Raw genomic sequence first — 23,697 nt, 5'->3', positions numbered from 1 at the left:
TTGGGTCGAACACGGCCCGTGTCAAAATAGAACAAATCAACACGAGTCGTGTTGAGTGAAATTTGGCCTTCAATCCTCGATTCGAACCCCTAAGTTCGATGCTCAAATTTGCTCAGTTGGGCCGACACGGATCGTGTCAAAATAGACTAAACTAACACGAGCCGTGTTCAGTGAAGTCAATAGCTCCCATTTGGTCAACACGGTCCGTACCCATTCCGCAATGTAAATCCAACACGGCAGTGTACTCCTCTGACTCCTAATCCAAACTTGATTTTTCCAACTTTTTCGTTCTTCGTCCGATCATCCTGAAATCTTCACCAATGCTTCCCGGCACATCCAAAAGCGCATTTCAACCTCCGGTTTACCTGAAAAAACATGAAAATGTGCACCTTAAGGTTGTTCTGGAGACTAACATGAATATGATGAAATGCAAGACATATGAAGTACAATTGTGCTAAATAGACGCATAAAAGGGTTAAAAGATGTGCAATAATAGTTTACACCAAGTTTTCCCCACCCAAAGAAGAAACTATACGAACCGGGAAATAAAGCAAAAAAGGTGCATCAAGTACGAATCATCCTTGAGGTGGCGTGTCACAATGCTAGACTGTTTTACCAACATGTGATTTGAATACGTTTTCACAGGAACATGCATTATGTTTTTATTTGTTTGGAATACTATTAACCGTGAATTAAATTAAGTTCTTTGTATTATTAAATATTCCCAAAACACATGTTTTTCAATGACACAAAAAAGTTTTCATGTTAATTTGACTACGAAGATGTACACTTTGAATATGAAATTTGGATATTTAATATGAAATCTGGAAACCATTTCATTTCACCAGGGAGTTGTCATGTCAATTTGAGTATGGAAATGTACAATTCAACATTCAAACATTGAATAAGAAATTTCATTTCAATAGTGAATGTTCATTTCATCAGAAATTTTCATGTCAATATGACTATGAGAAAATACTACAGAAATCAAACATTTGGTAGGAGTTTTCACTTTACTAGTGACTTGTCATTTCAACAGAGAGTTATCATGACAACTTGACTACTTTGGCCCTAAAAAATATGCATTCTTGACATTTAAATTTCGAAAAATGAGTTGTAACAGTAATTACATTTTTGTCATGTTTACATTTAGGCATCTTCTTTTTATTGTATATATTTGACCATTTTACTTGTTAAATGTGTTCACATATTACCATTATCATCTGTTGTAACAAGTGACAACTATAATATATGAAGATACTTAACAAATCAAATGGTTAAATATATAACAACTTTTTTTACAAATTTCTTAAGACTTTTTATAATTTTTTACAAAAAAAATTTGGTACTTTTTTCCTATACTTTTTTCTAGACAAAATAGTAAATTTGGTCCTTGTGGTATTCAAAAAACTTTGGATATGGTCCAAAAACTTTCTGATGTAACATCCAGATTTACAGGTATCATAATTTAAGTATTTATTTTGAGTTAAGAAGAGGGACTCGATGAGTTGACACCTAAACTCGTCGAGTAGGATCGCAACTGATGACTCGTATTAATGAGTGGACTCGACGAGTCGGCAAGTCGAATCGACAAGTCCGTGCTGTGGATAGAAACCCTAAATCTTTGGGCATGCGCCCTATTTAAGGGTCCTTATGGCCTTCATTTGCGGCCACACACACACTTAAGAAACCCTAACGAACCATAGAGCATAGAGAGTGAGGGAAGGAACTAATTTCATCACCATTAGTGCATTCTTGCAAGAAGGAAGGAGGGGATTCAATCTAGGCTTATTGAGGAGCTTAAATCTACTATCACTTCATCAAAGGTTGTTGTTTGAGGTATGAATCCATGCTTATTTTTGTGTATATAGTAGATCTAATGAATCTAGCGTTTCTTTACCCCTTTCTTTAGTTGGAATATGGAGCATGTGGAGACCCATTGAGGCATAGACCTTAGATCTGAACCTTGAGAGGTCTAGAGAGTCCCAATCATCCAGCTTTATGCATTCCCATAAGAGTTTTGAGTCTAGGTTACCATTATAAGAGTTATTTCATTAAATAAAGCCATGTGTATGATGCATGAACATAAATATGGGAGCTTTACGCGACTTTTGGGTGTTAGATGATCAGATCTATAAGTTAGAGAAATAGATCTGACCTCAGGAGGTTATTTGAGCATTTCCATGGAGGAAACTCGCCGAGTCCATGGAAGGACTCGACGAGTCGTATCGGGTTCCTCCGCGATTCGTGATCAGTGGTAACCCGTCGAGTGAAAGGTTAACTCGACGAGTCAAGTGAGGCATTAGGAGGATTCAGAGGACACGCATGGACTCGCCGAGTCACCCGAGTGCACTTGACGAGTCTGGTTAAAGTTGGACCGTTGACTGGAGTTGACTTTCGTTGACTTTTAGGGTTTGGTCAACAATTGGACATTTGGACCATCGAAGGGGTAAAATGGTCTTTTCCCCTTCTGTGAAATTATAGGAAGGGATTAGTCTAGCCTTTGAGAATCGTTGTTAATTAGAGGTAAATTACTTTATGTGATTAGGCGGATGCTAGATTAGTATTTCGAGTTCGAGACTTTCCTAGATTACCCGAGGTGAGTCTTCTCACTATACATTACCTTGAATGGTATCCATGTGCAGACCGAAGGGTCTTATCTGTTTGTGTATGCTTGAGATTTATGTGCATTGTGTTATATGTATGGTATGTGTTATGTAGACCAGACCAGAGGGTCCAATGACTCATAAGGCCAGAGGATCCTCGATCAGACTGGACAAAGGGTCCAACGAGCTAGACCGAACCGGAAGGTCCAACAAGCTACGAGAATGGAGGGTCCCGCTGAGACACATAGACCAGAGGGTCATACCGAGTTATAGGCTCGAGTGGCTTATGTGTTGTATGTGGTATATTGAGGAACTCACTAAGCATTTATGCTTACCGTGTTATGTGATATGTGTTTCAGGTACTAGCGAGGATCGCTGGAAGGCACCGTTATGATTTGTATACAGTGATAGAGGACTTTGTATTTGAGATTCTGGGATACGTTTTACCATGAGAACATTGGATACACTTAAGTTTTGAGATGACTTGTATGAGGGATTTTATGTTTGAAAAATGGAAAATTGTTTTAACTTTTCATGTCGTTACATCTGACTTGCGTAGAAGGTCCAAAATCAAGAATTTTCTGTGATTTTGGTGCAAAAAAACTTAAAATGATTATTGTGCCCTTTATTTTCTTTTTTCTTTTTTCTATAATTATTTTAATACTATTTCGATTTAAAAGAAAAAAACAAAAAGAATTTGCTACCAATCTCTCTCTCTCTCTCTCTCTCTCTCTATATATATATATATATATATATATATATATATATATATATATATATATATATATATATATATATATATATATATCTCATCTGCAAATCGAGGAAAATACCCATATTTTTTACAATTTTGCTACTAGAATATACACATAAGTTGAACCCAAAAAATCAAATTCTTCAATTAATTTCCCAGCTTCAAAAACCAATTGTATTCTTCTCAACATGTTCAATAAGGTTAAACTTCTTCCGATCTATCTTTGATAACTGCAACATGCTCTCACTCTAGATTCCTTCTTGGCTGAATAATGAAATAATTCTTGATTCCTTCACTTCTCTCTTCTTATATGTGTTTGTATTTTAGAAGTATTTCGTTTCCAGAACCCCAGTAAAGGTACTTTTCTTTCAAGTGTTTCATCGAGCATCTGGAGTGCATTGTTTTCCTTCTTTCTTTTCTGATTTATTTAGAAGCATACGATTCCATTTTTCTTTCCTAAGACATCCAATTCAACAAATAGATGAAGATGTATAGAGATAGGAATACAAAATTAAGGAGTTGGAACTAAAATAAGGGAAAATTGAAAGAGATTTGGATGCATCAATTGTGTCTTTAAAGATGAGGCTGATGGATAAGCGACTACATTTTCATCCCACCCTTGAGACATTGGAATATGATTTTTTTTGCTACCTTGAATCAGAGATCGAATATGTTTTGTGATATCTGGCTGGGGCACGATAGCTTTAGGCTTAGGAGGTGGCTTATTGGTGCTGGTAGCAACATGAACATGGTTTACCATAGATGTAGCCACCGCCTCTGTCTTGGCTGATGTGGGCTTTGGCTCTTTGCTTTCACGGGGGTAATCGAGTGAAAAATAGTGGAGGGTTCTTCAAATCCAAATACTTCAAAACCAATAGCATTTCTTAGGGTTTGATTATCGGTATTTTTCGTTTCAGATTCTTTTTTAAATAGGTTCTTTTTTGGTGAGGACGTAAAGAGTGTGTGTGTATGTGTGTGTGAGAGAGAGAGAGAGAGAGAAATTATTTTTGTTTTTTTTTCTTTTAAATCAAAGTAGTATTAAAATAATTATAATAAATAAATAAATAAATAAAGGGCATAACCATCATTTTAATTTTTATGGACTAAAATCATAGAAAATTCTTTATTTTTGACATTCTATGCAAGTTGGAAACTTTTTGGAAGCTATCCAAAGTTTTTTAAATACCACAGGGACTAAATTTCCAGTCTTGTCTTTTTTTCTAATAAAAAGTCTTAAATTTTCCTTATGAATTTTTTAGTTTTTTTTATACTTTCATATCATTTTGGTGCTTTTAAACCAAACATTTTCTAAGTGTTCAAAATTTTTCTTACAAGCTTTTAACTTTTTTTTACTACATTTTCATACAATTTTTTATAACTTTGATATAACTATTTCTAAACTTCCTTTTACAATATTTCTAAAATGTTTCATAAATTTCGTATTTTTATAACACTTAAAATACTTTTGTTAAATAGTAGTTTAGAACATCATACTAAAAAATTAAAAAGTTTATAAACTTCTAATTAAAAAGTATAAAAAAATTTACTAATTTTTAAATATTTACATTATACAGTTTTTTTATTTGGTATATTATATTTTCTTTTATTTTTTTTAAAGACCATGCATACATATTATTAAATATTTTGTTTATTTAATTTTATTATCACATACTATTTACTTTAAAAATATTGCATATGCTTACACAAAAAAATATAAGAGGTTATATAAAATATTTCACAAAAAAATATTTATTAATTAAAAAATTATGTTTAGAACTGATCAACATTATATTAGAAAAAATTATAGGAAAAAAGATCATAAAAATATTATAAAAAGTCTTAAGAAATTTATAAAAAAAAATAAAATTGTTCGCATTTAGACTAGATTTTTTTGTATATATTTCACCATTTAACTTGTTAAATATATTTACATATTACCATTGTCATATGCTATAGTAGGTAACGATACTAATATGTGAACATATTTAACAAGTTAGTAGATAAATATGTGAATATATTTAACAAGTTAAATGGTCAAATGTATATTAAAAAAGTTCTCTAAATGTGAACAAAACGAAAGAAATGATTACCTAGGTAAGACATTTTCCCTTTAAATTTATAGTGTTATATGTCCATGGATCGCCCTTATTACATATAACACACTGAAAAAAAAATATCCCCAAACAAACTTCATATGAAAGAGTTTTGTAGGTTCAAAGTTGGGTATTTGTTCATATTTTTCACTAAAGATCCAACTTTAGACATAAAAATGTATGCCTTCTCATCATGCATACTTATAGTATGATACTTTCATGGATAACTCTTACTAAATAGAACATAATGAAAAAAAATCATCCCAAAAGAAGTTCATACAAAAGAGCTTGATTCAAAGTTAAAGAAAAAAACTAGATTTTCTTAAGCATAATCTGCGAAAATCTAGTTAGATTTTGCAGTTAATAGGGACAGTTAAAGTCTCCAAAATGACATCATTTTGACTAAAAAAATATAAATTTTTTCGTAGATGATCTTCTGTAAAAATTATAGTTATTTGGATCATTTTACATTTTGTGACTATTTGTTGGTAAAAAGTTTTAAAAAATGACTATTGTAATTACTCTTTTTAAAAAAATCATCTTTTTTCCTTATATTAATACCTTAAATAAAACATAAACAATGTATTATAAGGCTAATTTGGCCAATTATGGAATATTAATTTAGGTGTTGTTTGTTTTTCTTAAAAAAGCTCTTCAAAACTCTTATTGCTGCGCGGCGCAGCACACGCGTAACACTTTTTGTCCCGCAACAGTTTGTTTTTCGGAAGTCTTCGGGGCTTAAAACCTCTGCCTGTGTGCTTCTTGGGGAAGCACTTGTTATACCTCTTCCTACCTCTTCCCACCCCTTCAAACCTAAACCTAATATATTCAACCCAAAAAAACACATTTTGTAATGGTGTATATTTAATATTACATTTATGGTCCTTTACTTATATATTAAATTCCATTTTCATCCATTTAATATTTAATACATTAAATTTATATCCGTTTAACTCTTTTCTCTCATTTAATTTACATAAGCTAATTAATTTTAATGTTGTTTTTTAAATGAGTGTTTAGAATTTCATTTTTTATTTTCTTTTTAAATAAGTGTCTATTATTTTGTTTTAATTATAAGATAAAAAATAAAATGGAAAAACAGATTGTAACAAAACATATAACATATTATATTTTATTATTTCAATGTTTTAAGACTATAATTATTAAATTTTCTGTATTTAAAAATAATTTTTGGTTTATTAAATTAGTTTATTTTAATTTTTTAATATCTGCAGCAGTCTGCAGATGTTAACAAAAACAACCACGCTTCTTACTACAGTTTGCAGCCGTTTGGTCCACCTCTTATGCGGTAGAGGTTTGCAGAGATGATCCGTAGACTTTTTGAATTTTTGCTTTGAAAAAACAAACAGCTCTCTCTCTCTCTCTCTCTCTCTCTCTCTCTCTCTCTCTCTCTCTCTCTCTCTCTCTCTCTCTCTCTCTCTCTCTCTCTCTCTCTCTCTCTCTCTCTCTCTCTCTCTCTCTCTCTCTCTCTCTCTCTCTCAATATTCGGTGCAAAATTTGTCAATGGTTTAATAAGAGTTATTTTAAAAAGCACCTATTCTAGTAGTTAGGATGGGGGCTCAATACAAAGCCATTTCAACGATAATGGATGGTTAGTAAAGAATGTTAGATGACGGACCTTATTCAGATGGTCCTTCAATTATATATCTTATTCTATTATTGGTAAATAAACTTGTAAATTTCATAAACTTACATTCATTATTTCCGAATATGGAAAAGGTTTATAGATGGGTCCTGCAATTATATATCTTATTCTATTATTAATAAATAAACTTATATTCATTATTTACTATGCTTATAAAAAACTATATTCAACATTTCCTATGTACTTATAATTAACTAGAAGAGAAATTAAAAAATGTATCAATTCAAAAAAGGACAAAAACTATGTTCTAAACTTCTAATGTTCATAAAACGACCTATAGGAATGCACCTCCTAATATGATTTATTTTTAATAATTATTAATTAACTATTTAATACATTTAAACAATTATGGAGTTTTTGGTAATTTTTGTTTATGTACGGTTGTAACCATGACCATCTCCCTACTTTCAAGCAAAACCCTAATCCATGAGAAGAAGCTACCGATGGCACCAAATCCATCGCCACCATCGGCACCCTGGCCCCGTCGCAGAGTTCCCACCGGCGCTGCCATCACCACCCTCGTTGATCATTTCCTCCCCCCACCACCGTTGGCACCCCCTTCGGCGGACACTAACGCCACCGCCATTGAGAACCGAACAACCACATATTCATTACAACTGCAACTAGACTGCACTACCACCGAAGAATAACATCAGTAATGCCGGTCATCCGTGCTCCATTTTTCATAAAAGAATTACTTCCATATTGGTTTCTTGAGTTTATCATCTAATATTCCTCAATAAAAATTGTTCCCTTTCGTGCCTATATTGTTCAAAAATAATTATGATTCGTTGTTCTAATCTTGTTGACGTTCAAATTAAGATATTGTTAATTTCTTATAGCAATTTCATAAAATTATAGGTGATACAGTTCAATTTAGATTTTTCCTTCCTGCACACCTTGTGTTCGAAAAAATCAGAGTAAAATGATATTAATTTAGTTCCATCAATGACGTTTTCATGGCAAAAAAAAAAAAAAAAAAAAAAAAAAAAAGATGCAATTTTAATTCGAATAGTATTAGTTTTTTTCCACTGGTGAAATTTCAATGAGTTTTTGGAGAAAATGGATGCGATTTAAAATACTTTAACTGCTTTGGTTTCTGGCAAATCCGTTACCAATGGTATAATGTTTTTAAAATTTGTTAATAACTTAGCTCGTATGATTTTAATTAAAATTTTAAAATCGAATCTTGAAAAATTTAAATGATGTAATGTAATTTATACAAGGCATGGCTTTGATTTTTACATTGACGTTTAGCTCTCTAACTTTTGCTTTCTAAATTGATATATATCATTTTAATTTGTCTATTGGAGAATGTTTGAAAGAACTTGAGGAATTAGGCTTCGTAATAGTTTTGTTTGATAAATTATAATCTGTGTGCTACTAGTGCTTCACGTGGGTTAAGTTAAATTCAATGATGTTGATCCCTAATAGTCAACTAAATGGCTCTAGTTAAATTATCTTTATGTCGACGGGATTGAAGAGAAATCGATGGTGGAAAGTTGTATTTGCTTACTGGCGAGCTAAAGGAAATGGGAGGTTGTGAGAGAAAGATGATATGAGTTTGAACTTTTTAACATAAAAAATTGTTTTTGTAGATTGAAAAATTAAAAGCTAGTGATTTGATTTTTGTTTCACCTTTTCAGGAAATATTCGGTTTAACCATTTGAGAACTTTTTGATTTAGTAAAACCGAAAATCTGTAAACTTTTTTGCACTTTTGCCCTTTTAATAAGTCAGACGGTAATCTACAGGTACTCCGAACACGTGGCGTGCCAAGTGTTCCTTTTTTTGCTGACTCGGCAATTATTCATGTTGATTAAAAAATATTTGTAGGCGTGCCATGCGTGTCTTTTTTTGATGACTTTGACACTGACTCGGCAACTATTCGTATTGATTAAAAAATATATGAATATCGTGCGCTACAGGATTCATCAAACAGTGCACAACTTCCTTTGGGTCACTACAAGAATAATAGGTAATAACGGCGACAACAAAGAAACGTTTCTTTGTTGTCGCAGCTAAAAGTGTCTATCGCCGCTAAAGGCTTATGTTGGCGATCCGTGTCTTTTCAACCCTAATCGTCGATTTAAGCGATGATCCAATGACTACGAGGACGTAGAAAACCCCACGTTGTTTTCTTTCCGGTGTGTTGCCGCTAAAGGATGAAGTCGCCGCTATTGTCTGTTCTGGCGATCCGCGTCATTTCAACCCCATCGTCGATTTAAGCGATGACCCAACAACGTAGGAAACCCCGAATTGTTTTCCCTCCAATGTGTCACCGTTATTCGTCGCTGCTAAAGAGCGTCGACAATAAAATCCTCTTCGTCCTCACTTTCTTTCCTGATATTCTGTGTTTTCCCTGCTTCTCTCTGCTCACCAATGTCGACCTCATCAGGAATTTACCGAAATCTTCGATATTTCACCCCTCTACTTCTCCATTTTTTCTCCTTTTCTCTTCTCCCTACTACATTTGTAATGTAGTTAGTTGTCGGGATTTTGAGATCTCCAACCGTTCTCTCCAGAGTATACCGCCACCACCACTGTTCATGATGAAATTTTGATAATTTTGATTTTTTAGATGTGTATTTTGTGTTTGTAGATGTGGATATGTATTTGTATTTGCATTTGTATGCAGATGTATATCTTGAGTGTATTTTATGTATACATTTGTGTTTTTGTATGTTAATTTGTATGTATATATGTATTTTTTATGTGAGTTTTGTATTTATATATGTTTTTGTATGTATATATGTATTTTGTATGTGTATTATGTATGTATGTGCATTTGTATGTATAAAAATACATATAAATAGCGACGACACCTTTAGTGGCGACAGTTAGTATTAGCGTCGACGCACCTTTTGATGCGACAGAAGACAATAGCGGCGACCAGTGGAACATTAGCGACAATCAATTTAGCGGCGAAAGATCGTCACTAATACCTTTAGCAGCGACATGTTCGACCTTTAGCGGCGACGCCCGTCACGGATAATCCTCTAATATCTTGTAGTGTCTATGAAATGGTCTAACACCTTACCACTTAGCTACATCAAATTTTGTGTATACAATCCTAAACATTTGAATATAAAGTATAAACCTAATTAACACCATTATTATTAGTTATTTTATTATTATTATAATTATTATTATAATAGTTATTTTTATTATTTAGTCTTATTATATAACTTTCTGAATGCATACATATATATATATATATATATATATATATATATATATATATATATATATATATATATATATATATATATATATATATAAAATTTTAAAGAAAAAAGAAACGTTTTTAATGGTAATTGCACATTTAAAATATACTATACTTGAATAATGTTCAATACAAGAAAAGTGCACAATGGTCTAACGCCTTACCACTTAGCTAAAATTAATTTTGTGTATACATCCATAAGCATTTGAATATAAAGTACAAACTAATTAACACTATTATTATTTTTTATTTTATTAATATTACTATTATAATAATTATTTTTATTATTTATTGTTATTATATAATTTTCTAAATGTATACATATATCTATTCTATTAATGCATGTTTTTTTAACATGTCACATTCATTTAATTTGTGAAATATTATTTTTTGATTATTTTGAATTAATTTCTTTTCCACATGTTATTTTATAGGAACAACACCATTAGAGACGACACGGAGTTTTAGGGATGACACTCGACAATACGCGTTTTTGTCATCGCTAAAGCCTCACATCATTGCTAATAAGGGCGTCATTAGAGGGTTTGATCGACGATCCACGTAAATGCTTCCTGATCAATTTTTTCCCTACGATTGCATCCTGATCCAACGGATGGGGTTAGTTACTGTTCACACCAATAGGGGCAACGCCATTTGCGACGATGCTGTCGCCGCTAAAGGTGGCGAAAATATGAGCACATGAATTTCCCTCCAAATTGTCGTCTCTAAAGATTCAAAGTCGTCCCTAAAGGTGTCGCCCCTAAAGGGTTCCACCTTTTGTTCCCCATCAGGTTGCAGAACCTGATTACTTTCCAGTTTCCATTTCCCTCTCATTTTTTCCGACGACAATCAGGAAGCATTTTTCGACGAATTTTAGTGCATCCCACTTCTTCCGCCGGAGGGATTTGCAGCTTCTCACCGGGTTCCAGTTGCTCCACCGACGACTATCATCACCTCAGCTCGCTACCGTCTCCGACTAACTTGTCCACGGCGAAGGTGCGTTTCCCTTTCTCATTTCCACCGTCTTTTCTCTTTCTCTTTCTTTCTTCTCTAATTTTGTTGATTTTGGTGGTTTTAAGGAGATTTCTCTAATCTCCGGATTTTAGAACCACCACATCAACGCCATTGTTGCTGCCTGTCTCTGTCGACGACCAATGTCTCTGTCGACGACCAATGTCTCTGCCGACATCCACCGTCTCCGACGAACTTCTCCACTGTTTTCAGCTTTTCAACCACAGGTGCGTTCAATTTTTGTGTATATGTGTATGTATGAATTTGATATATGTGTGCATGTTTATTTTGTATAAGGAATTTGATATATGTGTATGTGTATTTGAAAATGTATTTCAATAAAATGTGTTTGATATATGTGTATGTCTATATGTGTATATGTATATGTATGATTGGAATATGTATGTCTATTTGGTATGTTTGGAATCTGTATATGTCTATTTGGTATTTTGTATATGTGTATTTGTATATGTATAATTGGTATTTTGTATTCGTTATTGAATTGGTATGTGTATATGTCTATTTGGTAAGTGTATATGTATGTATGTGCATTTGAAAATTTGTTTCAAGAAACTGTGTTTGATTGTATTAATTTAGTGTATATACGATGTTATAATTGCAAATATGTATATGGTTTGATTTAAGATAAAGTGAGTGTAAAGATAACATCAGTGCAACTACATAGGAGTATGTATTATTTAAATTTCAATAATATAAAATATTGTTACAAATAAACTAAAAAAATCAAATGTAAAGATAACATCAGTGCAACATTTTTAAATAATAACTTTTTGCTCAGTATGAATAATAGAAAAAAAGAACCGCATAAAACTTTTGTAGGGTGACTTAATTGTTAAGTAAGAACCATTTGTTTTTATTATATGATATATTTTAACTTATATTCTTACTTTGTAAGATGTGGATGTTAATGCTTTTCTTCAAAACCCGACGTTTGTGATGGCAATTTGAGATATTATCTGTTCATTTAGCAAGCAAGTCGACAATACGATCACCAACGACGATGAAAACGATGATAGGGAAGACGACTAGTATATATTGTTTTATATTATGGATGATGTTATTATGAATTTAGATGATGTTAATGTGATATACTTTGTTTATGTTATTTGATGTTTTGTATAATGCATATTTTTAAAATATATGTTTTATAATTTTATAAATTCTGCATTTTTGTACTATAAACTAATATAAAATATAAATTTTATCTAAAAAAACAATCATTAGTGGCGACACCTTTAGGAACGATCTTAAGCATTAGCGACGATACATCTCGCCGGAATATATGGCCGAAATAATACTGGGGTTGGCTGGAATATTATTAGGGACGACACCTTTAGGGACAACGATTAGTATTAGTGACGATAAGTATTAGAGACGATGTCTTTAGGGACGAGTTTGGAGTATTAGCTACAAGGTATTTGCGGTGACCCAATTTAGACGACATATCGTCCCTAATACCTTTAGGGGCGACTTTCTTGACTGTTTGCGACGCTTTTTATCATTCCTAAAGGTGCCTTTTCTTGTTGTGAATCCTAAACATTTGAATATAAAGTATAAACCTAATTAACACCATTATTATTAGTTATTTTATGATTATTATTATAATTACTATTATAATAGTTATTTTTATTATTTATTCTTATTATATAACTTTCTGAATGCATACATATATTTTTAAATATATAAATATAATTTTAAAGAAAAAAACACATTTTTAATGGTAACTAGATGGGGAGCCCCACGTTGCGGGGGTCGGATGCAACAATTTTTTCCGTTGTTTGTTCTTTGTAAATGTTGTTGGATCAACTATTTGTTTATAGTTTGAGTATTGTTATGGGGTAGTAATATTGTTTCGTCATTGATAATTTTTTTGTTGTCGGATAAACTATTTATCTAAATATATACTTCATGGGTTTATCCTTTGGTTGATGGGATCGAACCGAAGAGCCAGATTCCACGGATCAAATACTTCATGGTTTTTTCCTCATTAAGTGCTGTCTAAGCATAACATTTGCTAGCTCAAAAAACATTTGATAAAATGACAACACACGTATCTGATAAAAGCAAAGTCACCACAGCAAACAAAAAAAAATCAATTTGTTGATTAGTGTGTGTTACGGTATGTTAATAAGTTTAATTGTCGGCTTTCTTAGATTCCATGAGCCCTGAGAAAAGAAAAGAAAAAAAAAACATATCAAAACTTTGGGATGTTCAATCGTCGGCTTTGTTAGGTAACTTCTAAAATTGAAAATTAATCTAAAGTTCATGCATAACTTAAAAAATAAATAAATAAATAAATAAAAATTAATCGGATGTTCAAGTATGGTTTATTTACCTGGTTCTTAGTTGAAGATTAGACATCAAACAATATCTATTGTTGCCCATGTGGCCAAATCTGTTGTAATAGCAACTGCAAACATTATATTTCAATGACTTACCAAACAGAAAAAATAAATAAATAAAGTTCTACTTAATCAAATATTAAAAAACATATTGATTAGCTGATAATAGTGGTTAAATTTCTAACAAATAGGAATATATTTTTCTTTTTGGTAAAACAAATGAAAACAAATTGCATAAACCAAATAAACGTGTAAATTCAAAATACGTTGCTATTTAGTGTAGCTGTCAATTAAAAATGGAAAATTGACCAAATGGCAATGTATTTTGGTTTTTGGAAAAGGAATTGAAAACAAATCGCAAAAAACAAAAAAAAAAAGTTCAAATAGAAACTTTGCTGCTATGTACTATTCTTGGCACCTAAATTTGAAAAAAAAAAAAAAAAAAAAACCCTAAATCTAAGGAGTTCTTGGACCGTGAACTCCAAAAACAAGGACCAAAAAGTGTTTTTAACACTCCTAAGACTTTGGACAACTACCTAGGTTTACTCCTACATAAATTAAGGACTTAAACACATCCAAAAACCCCACTTTTGAGAGTTTATGGCCCTATGATTGTGCTTGGGCCGTGAACATCAAATTTAGGCACCAAAAAGTGCCTAAGGCCTCCATTTGCTTAGCGTAAAAGTCTAGAACCTATCCTACATGTGTATGAGACTTGAAAGCATCAAAAACACCCTTCCATAAGAGTTTATGGCAGTAAACTCAAAGGGATTTGGCCTTTGGGCCGTAAACTCCTCACTGGAGTGTATCTATGCCCTAAACACTTCCAAGAATTAATCCACCAAGTTGGAATACTTCTAGGGATCATTTAGGACTTCAAAACACAAAATGACACTAAGTCTAGGAGTTCACGGCCGTAAACACAAGGGTTTACAACCGTAAACTCCTTATGTAGGGTTATATGGGGAGTAAACTCAAGTATGAAGTCCCTTGGAACCCTAAACTCACTAGCCTTGTCCCACAACAACTTAGATGCAATCCTTAGGGCTTATAACACTTATATAAAGTGTTTATTATGTTCTAGGATGTCTTAACATTATCAATTAGTAGTTTAAGACTAATTGGATACATATATGTGGTATTATATGTTAACTAGGGTTATAAAGTGTGTTCAAGACTTCACTTGTCACCTATCGATCCTACATCTTCAGTTCATCCGTACGACTCACTTAAGGTGAGTTCATAACCTTTAATCAATGTTTTAAATGTTTTTAAATGTTTTATGGGGGGGGGGGGGGGGGATAAAAGTAGAATCATGCTACTTATTATATCAAATCACATGTGATTAATAATCAGCATTCAAATGATTTACTACACATTAGCTGTTTTACCAAACAGTTGTTATTCAAAGTATTTTCTTATACGTTTTATATGTTTAAAACTACTGATTTAATTGTTCATTATACACTGTATGTTTCATTTCAAACTCATTTACAATTGTGTTTCAAACAAATGTTTCTTTGTATTTAAAACTATTTTGTTAGATAAATACCTCCAACCTGTTTTATAGATTGACATCAAGTCGATCTTTTCTTAGATAGTAATCATGTTCAAAAGGTTTTACAAAACTTATTTTATGCTTTTATAATATAAGTTGCATGCCTATATATGTATATTTATATAAGAAATGTTTAAAAGACTTAGGAAGGCTATCCACCTTATTTCCTTTTCGTGCTTGAGATGTGGTCTGGTGGGATATCGGGTGTCCATCCAAAGGTCATTTAAATATTAATTATATATCATGTGTACATATATAGTCATAAAGGTCCTTCCAGTTCATTCAGTACCCTTGGGTAGCAAGGGTATACTTCCCGGTTCATACGTACCAGTTACATCATTATTAAGTTACCATAGGACTAGCACAGGAGAATACTAATACTATAACTAGAACAAAGAAACATATAATGAGTCAATTCATTCATGATTCAGTTCGAGTAGTACACACAGTACATTACTATACATGCTAGATAGAGAGAATGTATATTACAGCTAGCACATGCAGAACATTTCAGTACACACAGGCTAGATAGAGGAAGATTACACTTTTAGTTAGGACATTTATTACATATACATTTATGCAGTTATGTGAACCATTGAGCGGGTCATGGCACTTCCTTCCACGACCGTTCTTGTATCCCGAATCTCCTTAATTGGAGACTGTATGAGTTTGCGTATAGATCTATACTGGATTGACTATCCTACACCTTACTGCTCGCTACAGTGGGACTTGCAAGTCTACGGGTGCCAAATGTCATTTCTTACGGCGTCTTACATCGTCGTTTTACTAGAGTCGGTAGCAGGATGCAGGTCGATCACATGTTATTTGGAAACACCTTTTTGTATTAAGGTAGTTAGTACCACGGTAGTCACTTATTACAAATACTACAGTACGATAATATTTTCCCATTACATTCACTTCGTGAATATTCACACGATGCACAGTAGTGTAGTAACTATATTTTTGGTTAATAATAGTCTGAATTTGGGAAACACACACTCTAACAAGAGACATATACATGAACACGAGATGCCTTGGTAGAAGGATACAATTAGTAGAAAACATAGGATTTTCTAGGAGAGTTCAAACATTATACAAAACATTGTACAAAACATTTTACAGAAACAACTTTCAAACGTTTTCATGCAAACTCAGACATTAATATACTTATGATCTGACCAGCATTAAGTTGATACTCGCTTTCAAAATAACTTGTATTCTCAGGTCACCACTAGACAGGTACAGGTGCCAGGCTTTTGAGAAGATGGAGTTCATTTAAGACTTATCTTTTATTTTGATATGTATACTTTTGGTGTCTGTAACTTTGACAGAACACACATGTATGAAATTATAATATTAATGTAATTGATGATGTTGTTGCTTGTTTACTACTATTCATTGTTGTGATACTTTACATGACGTCATCCGCCCCAGAATGTTTCTGCCATTCATGGTTTTGGGGTGTGATAGATTGGTATCAGAGCATTGTTTATAGTGAATTGAGTATATCAACCCATAAAAGATATACTAACTATAAATACATTGGGATTAAAATACTCTGACCAAGAGTTTATACTTTAAATACTAAAATATTTAATTAAGTATACAAGTCTTCATTCATACTAAAATCAGTGTCAAAAGGATAGTACAAAAGAATTACGATTGTTGAACAACGCAGGTGGAGTTAGAGACATATAGTCAAAACTGGGAAGATATAGCCTGATCAACTATATTATCCGAGAGTTGACTAGCATGTGCCTAAGTGTAGTTGTGTGGTTGCAACAAGTCTAAAATCTTACCAACAACCCTACACTGAGAACACTAGAACATAACATTAAACTTAAAATACTATAGGAGTATTTTACATTACTATTAGTTACTTATGTGCTAGATTCTTATACCTCGCTTCTCGCGTAGATTTAATGGCTGGATTCCACATTCCCGGAGACCTGTACTTTCCACCCAATGGAAATGCTAGATGGCTTGAGGCAGAGTCCGATGATGAGCATCAAATCCCTTTGGATGATCATCAAGCACAAGGCTTCTCGGATGGATCTGACTCTGAGCCCGAAGTCAATAACCTACCTCAAGTAGGTCAAGCCCCGACACTACTAGAAAAATAGCCTTTTACGACGCGCAATCCACGACGCTCAGTGATTTATGTTACGCAAAAGGGAGTGACTTTAAAATGGTGTCGTCTCTTCAAAAAATTTAAGCATTTAGGTTATGCATTATTGCGCGCCCTTAGACTAGTGTCTTAAAGTAAAAAATCAAAAACACGGAGGGCACATGTGTGTCATCTAAGGATGTCGCTTTATAAATTTTAACGGAAGCGCGCGTTCCATCCTTTAATAGCGGGGGGGGGGGGGGGGGGGGGGGAATGAAATCCTAAAAAATTAAAAACCCCGCATTTCATCCATCTTTTATGGATTCCATGTAAACCCTATACCTCATTTGCAGGTTTCGTTCTATCAAGTTGTTTCTGTTCGGGAAGGAATAACGAATTCATCCTCTCCACCAGCCAACAACCTTCGCTCTCTGCTTCTCCTTTTCTCTGTAAACCCTAGACCTCATTATGCGGCTGTAACTCTTCCTCCCTTTGATATTTTTGGAGTGTGCGCACGTCGCTTTATATTTTTTTTTCATAAACACGCGTTTTAGAAGCTCGCGGGGGAAATGAAATTCCAAAATTTTGAAAAGCCGCCATGTTCTCCTCTACCTTCTTTCAATCGTTATTCTCTCTCTCTCTCTCTCTCTCTCTCACACACACACACAATCAAATACCAAAAAAACCTTCAATCGGTTCCCGTTTTTAGTGAAATCCAAGGTTTTTTGGCCACCAGGCCATGAAATTGAAATCAAACCACGACTATTGTTGGAAATAGGGTTTCAGTTCATATACCCTCCATTTACTTCTCTCAATCTTCAGTTCCTCAAGATAAACAGATGAAGGACCTCTCGAGAGCCATGAAAGAGCTACTCAATGATATGCCTCAATCTGTTGAGAAGATGATACAGTGATCCCAAGAATCTCAAGGAAAGCTACACCAATAGGAGGTTAAATCGGAGTTGTGCCATTGGTCTACTACAGACATCGACATTTCCTCTGGTGATCAACCCCAACGGTATACTCCATTCCTCACTAAACCAAAGGGTTTTGGCAGATCTAAGGGAGACAAATACAGAGTTCTCTGATCAGATTGATAAAATTGACATTGGGATCCCTAGGGCACCATTATCGTTGCTGTACTTCAAGGGGGGAAGAACACGATGTTGTGGAGATCGTGACCTAATGATCACAAGTTGTACTTTCCTATTACGTAGCCACCGTCATCATCGCTCCGGAAAAAAATCCAGCCATGAATGACAAGACATCCGATGGTAATCATCTCCACTCATTAACTGATTGGATCTCATAGTTTTTTTATGAACTTTCATTAATTTTTGTTCATGTTGTGTGGATTTTTGATTTTGAAGACATGGTGCCGCTGTACGAAACCCTATCCGTGAATTACGTGCTGGAACTCGACTAGAAGGTCTTGGATTGCCGAAGAGCTCAAGAAGCTCGATGAAAAGTAAGCTATGTTTCATTGCATCTCACTACTAATCCATGCTTATTTTCATAAATATATATGTACATAGATTTAAGAGCCTCAAATTTGAAGGTAGATGTTCTTATTTCTGCAACAAATTTTTTTTGTATGTTTAATCCATCTGCATTTTACATGGATTTGTTATTGAATCTTTTACTGAATGACATTGGCATTTTTTTTATATAACCACCAATACCTACATGAAAATGTTGCAATAGTTATGCTTGAATAGGTTTGAAATGAACAAGTCTAACTCTAATCCATCGAACCATGAACTTAAGATCATAATACAAGCTGTTGGAGTTTGGGCTTTTGTATTGCAATGTAACATTGTATAGGTGCTTCCATGTTCCATCGTAAGAAAGTTAATGGAATCTATGTTCAGGACCTCAAATTCCATGGCTTTCAGTTTGCTATTAAAGAAAATGCAAATCAAAAGTGAGTGATAGATTGGTTTGGCCTGTCTCACCATATTTTTTTTGTTCTTGTTTTATTTAGAACCGTGGATGCTGAAGAAAAATTTAGGAGAAAGTGAAGTTAGAGAAGCTCATTTTACAAAATTTTTGTTAGACATCCGGATTGGTGACAAGGTACTCAACAAATAAAGTTTACCTGTTCATGCAAATTTTATACTATGTTGATTTCCAGTGCCACTCCATAGTTTTTTTCATGCCATATAATAATGCCCCTATATTGTACCAAAACTCATAATACACCACAAGTTTATAAAACATAAATGCAACACATTTTTCTATTCAACAAAAAACTTGTATCCGACAGAATCGCTAACAAAATCAGTTTCAAATTTAATTAAGAATATGTCCCAAAGCTGTTGCTGTTGGCTGGAACAGATAGACTTGACATGTTCTTTCTTTTTCTTCCCATTCCATGTTGTTTGGATAAATGATGTTTAAAATTTAATTAAGAATATGACTGTACCAGGGCCCTCACAATATAATATATAATAATTTTTAAATAAAAAGTCAATATTATTTCTTGGTGGAAGGGTAATATGGTAATTTTTTGTACCAGGGCTCTCACGATAGGACAAATGCAGGGAAAGTTTCAAATGGTGGTTGTCCGACATTTGGCTGCTCTGTTGAAGATGAAGCAACCCACCACACCACACACATGTTGGCATGAGCTGTCATGAGGGTATTTTAGGAATAAATTCTTTTATGTAAATTCCTTGATTATAGGAGTAGATTAGCCTCTGTCCTTTTTTAGCTTCTTATGCTCCTTTATAAAGTATTTCATTTCTGTTATGAATTGATGAGAAATGAAATACAAAAATACACTTTTTATCATGGTATCAGAGAGGCTTTGATTTCCCCTAGAAACTTAACCAGGTACTCCATTATCGTCTGTTAAACCTCACCAGGTACCTCCTTTTCCATAAGACATACATACTTAGTTATAACTCTAAGCTTTGGTGGTCACGTGGATTTTTGGTGCATAATCATTTTGATGTCTACAGGTCTCAGATTTTGATTATGTTCTTGTGTTTGTTCATCTAAATACAGAATTTACACTTAACATTCATGGGTTCAAGATTTTGATTTTTAGGTTTTATCATTTAGGTAATCCAGGGATAGCAAATTAACTAGTCTTCTTCGTGATTCATCTGGTGGAAGGACTAAAACATGCATCATTGATACATTATCTCATGTTGTTTATTCTCTTGAAGACATGAATGCCCTCCTTATTCCCCTTTCAGGTTACATGGTTGACGAGATCGGGGGATTATGAATTGGAAGTTCCAATTGCAATTAGACCAATTGCAATTAGACCAACAAGTGAAGACGTCAATGCCCTCCTTATTCACCATGACTTGCCCTAGAAACTTAACCAATGGTGTAATGTTGTTCGGTGGGATTTTAGTAATCTGACTCCATTTATAAGGTAGCTTCTTTGCTTTCTCATTACTTATGTGCCATTATATCCACCCTTGTTATCCTTCCAACAGTTTAGCTGAGAAACCTCAGTTACTCTCCTATATTTCAGGTTGTAATTTCTATATCCTTCAGTAATTTTACTTTTTTACCCCTGACTCAAATAAAGGGACTAATTCCAGAGGTTTTTTTGAGCAACTTTTGGAGTTGTAACATTGGCAACTGTGATTCTATTTTGGTGTTCTTCACACTACTTGTAGTTTTAATAGTTCCATATTTTGGTGACGGACTGTTTTTTATTAAAACTAAATCACATTTTTCGTCCTTAATTAAAGCTGTTTCTTTTTTTTTTATGCAATTTTGTGTCTTACTTGAGGTTTCTTGTAACATTTTTCGGTCCCTATACCAAGTAAATGACTACTTTTGGTCCCAAAATTTTAGTCATTTTAGTTGGAACATAAACTAAAAACCTAAAAATTAGGACCAAAAATACAAAAGAAAACATGTTGGGACTAGAATTGAAAAAAATCAGCTATACACAAGAACCAAAATGTAATTTATATACTTTTTTTTAATACAAACAACACTTAATATTAATTGTTAATTGGTAATCTTGAACTGATTTACAGGAGTTGTAATGGCCTTGACCGGATTTGTACTCATGATGCTTGTAGTAAGTTTCACATTTTTATTCTTCATTTTATGAATAGTTTCACATTTACGGGCCGGCCTCACCTGCTATAATTCCTCCAAAGGCTGGGTTCGGTTACCAGCATCAGCTTTGTTTATAAAGGTGCTTATTTATTTATGCCTAAAAGGTTATATCTAAAAGGTTATATCATGTGATTATTTATGAGTTTTTAAAATATGAGGTTACAACATAAATGAACAGAGGATAATGAATTTATTAACATGGGAAGGAATGTGAATTTAATATCTGGATCAATATTCTCTTTCTGGAAAGCTAATTTAAGTTTCATAAGCCCATCACAGTTTATTTCTTCCACATAATGAAAATGAGGAACACTAGCAGCTGTAGTCATTGACCTAACCATTGCACGTTGATAAGCCCTAACAACAAAGAACTTGACAACTTTAATAACATGTTTACTTCAATCAAATTCATGAAATTTTTTATTGTTTATATAATAATAATAATACCTTTGAGAGAATATCTTATCATGATAAAGTGATTCAGCCGTCTCTTGAAGTTGTTCTTCAGGTCCAGACATGGGTTCGATAGAAGTAGGATTAAAAGCAGGTTTATCATCAATAATTCCTTTTTCTACACCATATTTTAGAACATCTTCTTTCAATATTCTTCCATGTTTACCACTTCCAGTAACATAAGCTAAATCAATACCATGTTGCTTTGCAAGACTTCTAACAGCAGGGGTGGATAAATTGTCATTTGCATGACTCTTTCTAAGCTCTAGCTTGTGTTCATCAGACTTTGACCCATCAGAAACTACTGATGCATCAGAATCATTAAATGGAACTGCAAAATCATCAACCACCAACTGTAATAGAGTTTCTCCAACCTGAAATCAAAGTCAAATCAAAATAACTTTACCATGTATATGGAAATTGTTAATACTACTACCGGTGTTTTACCTTTATAATGTCACCAGGAGCATGCAGAATCTTGGACAAACCATTTGAGGAGTCCTCATTCTGCAATACCTTTACCAGTTTGTGCTAAAGGTACATCTATAATGCCACCAGCGTGTTGACTATCCTCTGCATTACTTGAAAAGTAGTGCCCCTTAACATTGTACAGTTTGCTCAACTAGATAATTAATACAACCAAATCATTACCTTTTATGATCATTGTATGAAGTTTTATCAAGGTTCATATGAAACACCACTAATTTAATGGAATGCACCCTTGTTCACATAAAAACATGTAAAAGTTACTCAAAATTACAACTGTTGTCTTAGTTTCTGATGTATGACTTAATTTGACTTAGTGTAATATACATAGAGATTTGTCAAAGACTTAATCTCACAATTGTTGGGTCATGGGTTGGTGAAGTCTTTTTTATTTGAACTGAAACCCGGAACCTAAAGGTATGTTTATTCAGCTACTCATCAAAATGGTTCATGTACACCACATGATGATATATTATCAATAAATCAAGATAATACTAATAATATGAAAACTTCAGTTCCTCCATTAGGCAGCCTTTCATCACCTTCACCTATGATGGATTTATTAGACATATTTGGTCCTACCCCTCCACCACCTAGTATGTTTATTTATTTATTATTGTATAATAAATTTTGGTAAAAAAAAGTTATTTTTTTAAATTCTTCAGTTGCATTTGGAACCTGCTAGCAGTAACTCTCTTCCTGCAAATGGTAATGGCTCAATAACACAAAAATTACGAGTTACCAACACTCAACATGGCAAGGTAACTATAAATAAATCATCATGGAATGAAATGTTTGTGTGCTTTTTTTAAAATATCGTTTACATGATGAATGTTGATTGTTATGGCAGAAAGCAATCATTATGCGCATACGAATAAGTTACAAGTTGAACAACAAAGACATGTTGGAAGAAAGACATCCTTCGTGAGATATGATGACATTTTTCGCTCTCTTATATCACCATCTCTTAGTGTTTATATTTGGGACAATGTTATTAAATATTATTTGTATATTTGTATTCCCATATTCTTAGGTCCAAATGATGGATATTTGAATTTGTTGATTTTGGAGCTAAAATGAGACAAGATATATGGTGCTAGTAAAGGTAAGACAAGGGCAACAAATTATTCCATTAATGACATTAATCACTTGCATTTGTGATTATAGTCATTACATATGGATTCAATACTTAGCTAAGTTGAACTAGCATTTTATTCTTCTAGGTTCACTCAATCAATTCTTGTTTTTGTTGTAAATTGTAAATTGTAATTCAGGGTATTCTT

The 23,697-nt window shown here is 33.2% G+C and overlaps 1 protein-coding gene and 1 long non-coding RNA gene across 2 annotated transcripts; one reads left to right on the top strand and one right to left on the bottom strand.

Annotated features, from left to right (window-relative positions):
• Nucleotides 1-11,094: 11,094 nt before the first annotated feature.
• On the top strand, nucleotides 11,095-12,442 carry LOC145028756 (uncharacterized). The gene is made up of 3 exons (XR_013676168.1): nucleotides 11,095-11,340; nucleotides 11,424-11,582; nucleotides 12,272-12,442. It is a non-coding gene; the product is annotated as an uncharacterized LOC145028756 (long non-coding RNA).
• A 1,083-nt stretch (nucleotides 12,443-13,525) lies between these two features.
• Nucleotides 13,526-22,984, bottom strand: LOC145029519 (lipoamide acyltransferase component of branched-chain alpha-keto acid dehydrogenase complex, mitochondrial-like). The gene is made up of 6 exons (XM_078978031.1): nucleotides 22,925-22,984; nucleotides 22,376-22,435; nucleotides 21,923-22,302; nucleotides 21,674-21,832; nucleotides 13,712-13,786; nucleotides 13,526-13,541 (listed from the first exon to the last, which is right to left on the bottom strand). Exons 1-6 carry the CDS (start codon nucleotides 22,982-22,984, stop codon nucleotides 13,526-13,528), a joined length of 750 nt encoding a protein of 249 aa, XP_078834157.1.
• Between the last annotated feature and the right edge of the window lie 713 nt (nucleotides 22,985-23,697).

The sequence above is a fragment of the Lactuca saligna genome, chromosome 2 (genome assembly GCF_052625555.1).
Source record: "Lactuca saligna cultivar CGN05327 chromosome 2, ASM5262555v1, whole genome shotgun sequence".
NCBI classification, from domain to species: domain Eukaryota; kingdom Viridiplantae; phylum Streptophyta; class Magnoliopsida; order Asterales; family Asteraceae; genus Lactuca; species Lactuca saligna.
This window is presented reverse-complemented; position numbering and strand designations above follow the sequence as displayed.

Coding starts and splice junctions, on each gene's coding strand:
- LOC145029519 (XM_078978031.1), bottom strand. CDS start 22,984: ATGTCTAATAAATCCATCATAGGTGAAGGTGATGAAAGGCTGCCTAAT. Junction 22,303..22,375: donor CTCCTGGTGACATTATAAAG/GTAAAACACCGG, acceptor CTTTGATTTCAG/GTTGGAGAAACTCTATTACA. Junction 13,787..21,673: donor AAATTCACATTCCTTCCCAT/GTTAATAAATTC, acceptor TAATGTTTGCAG/TTGCTATTACAACAGATTTG.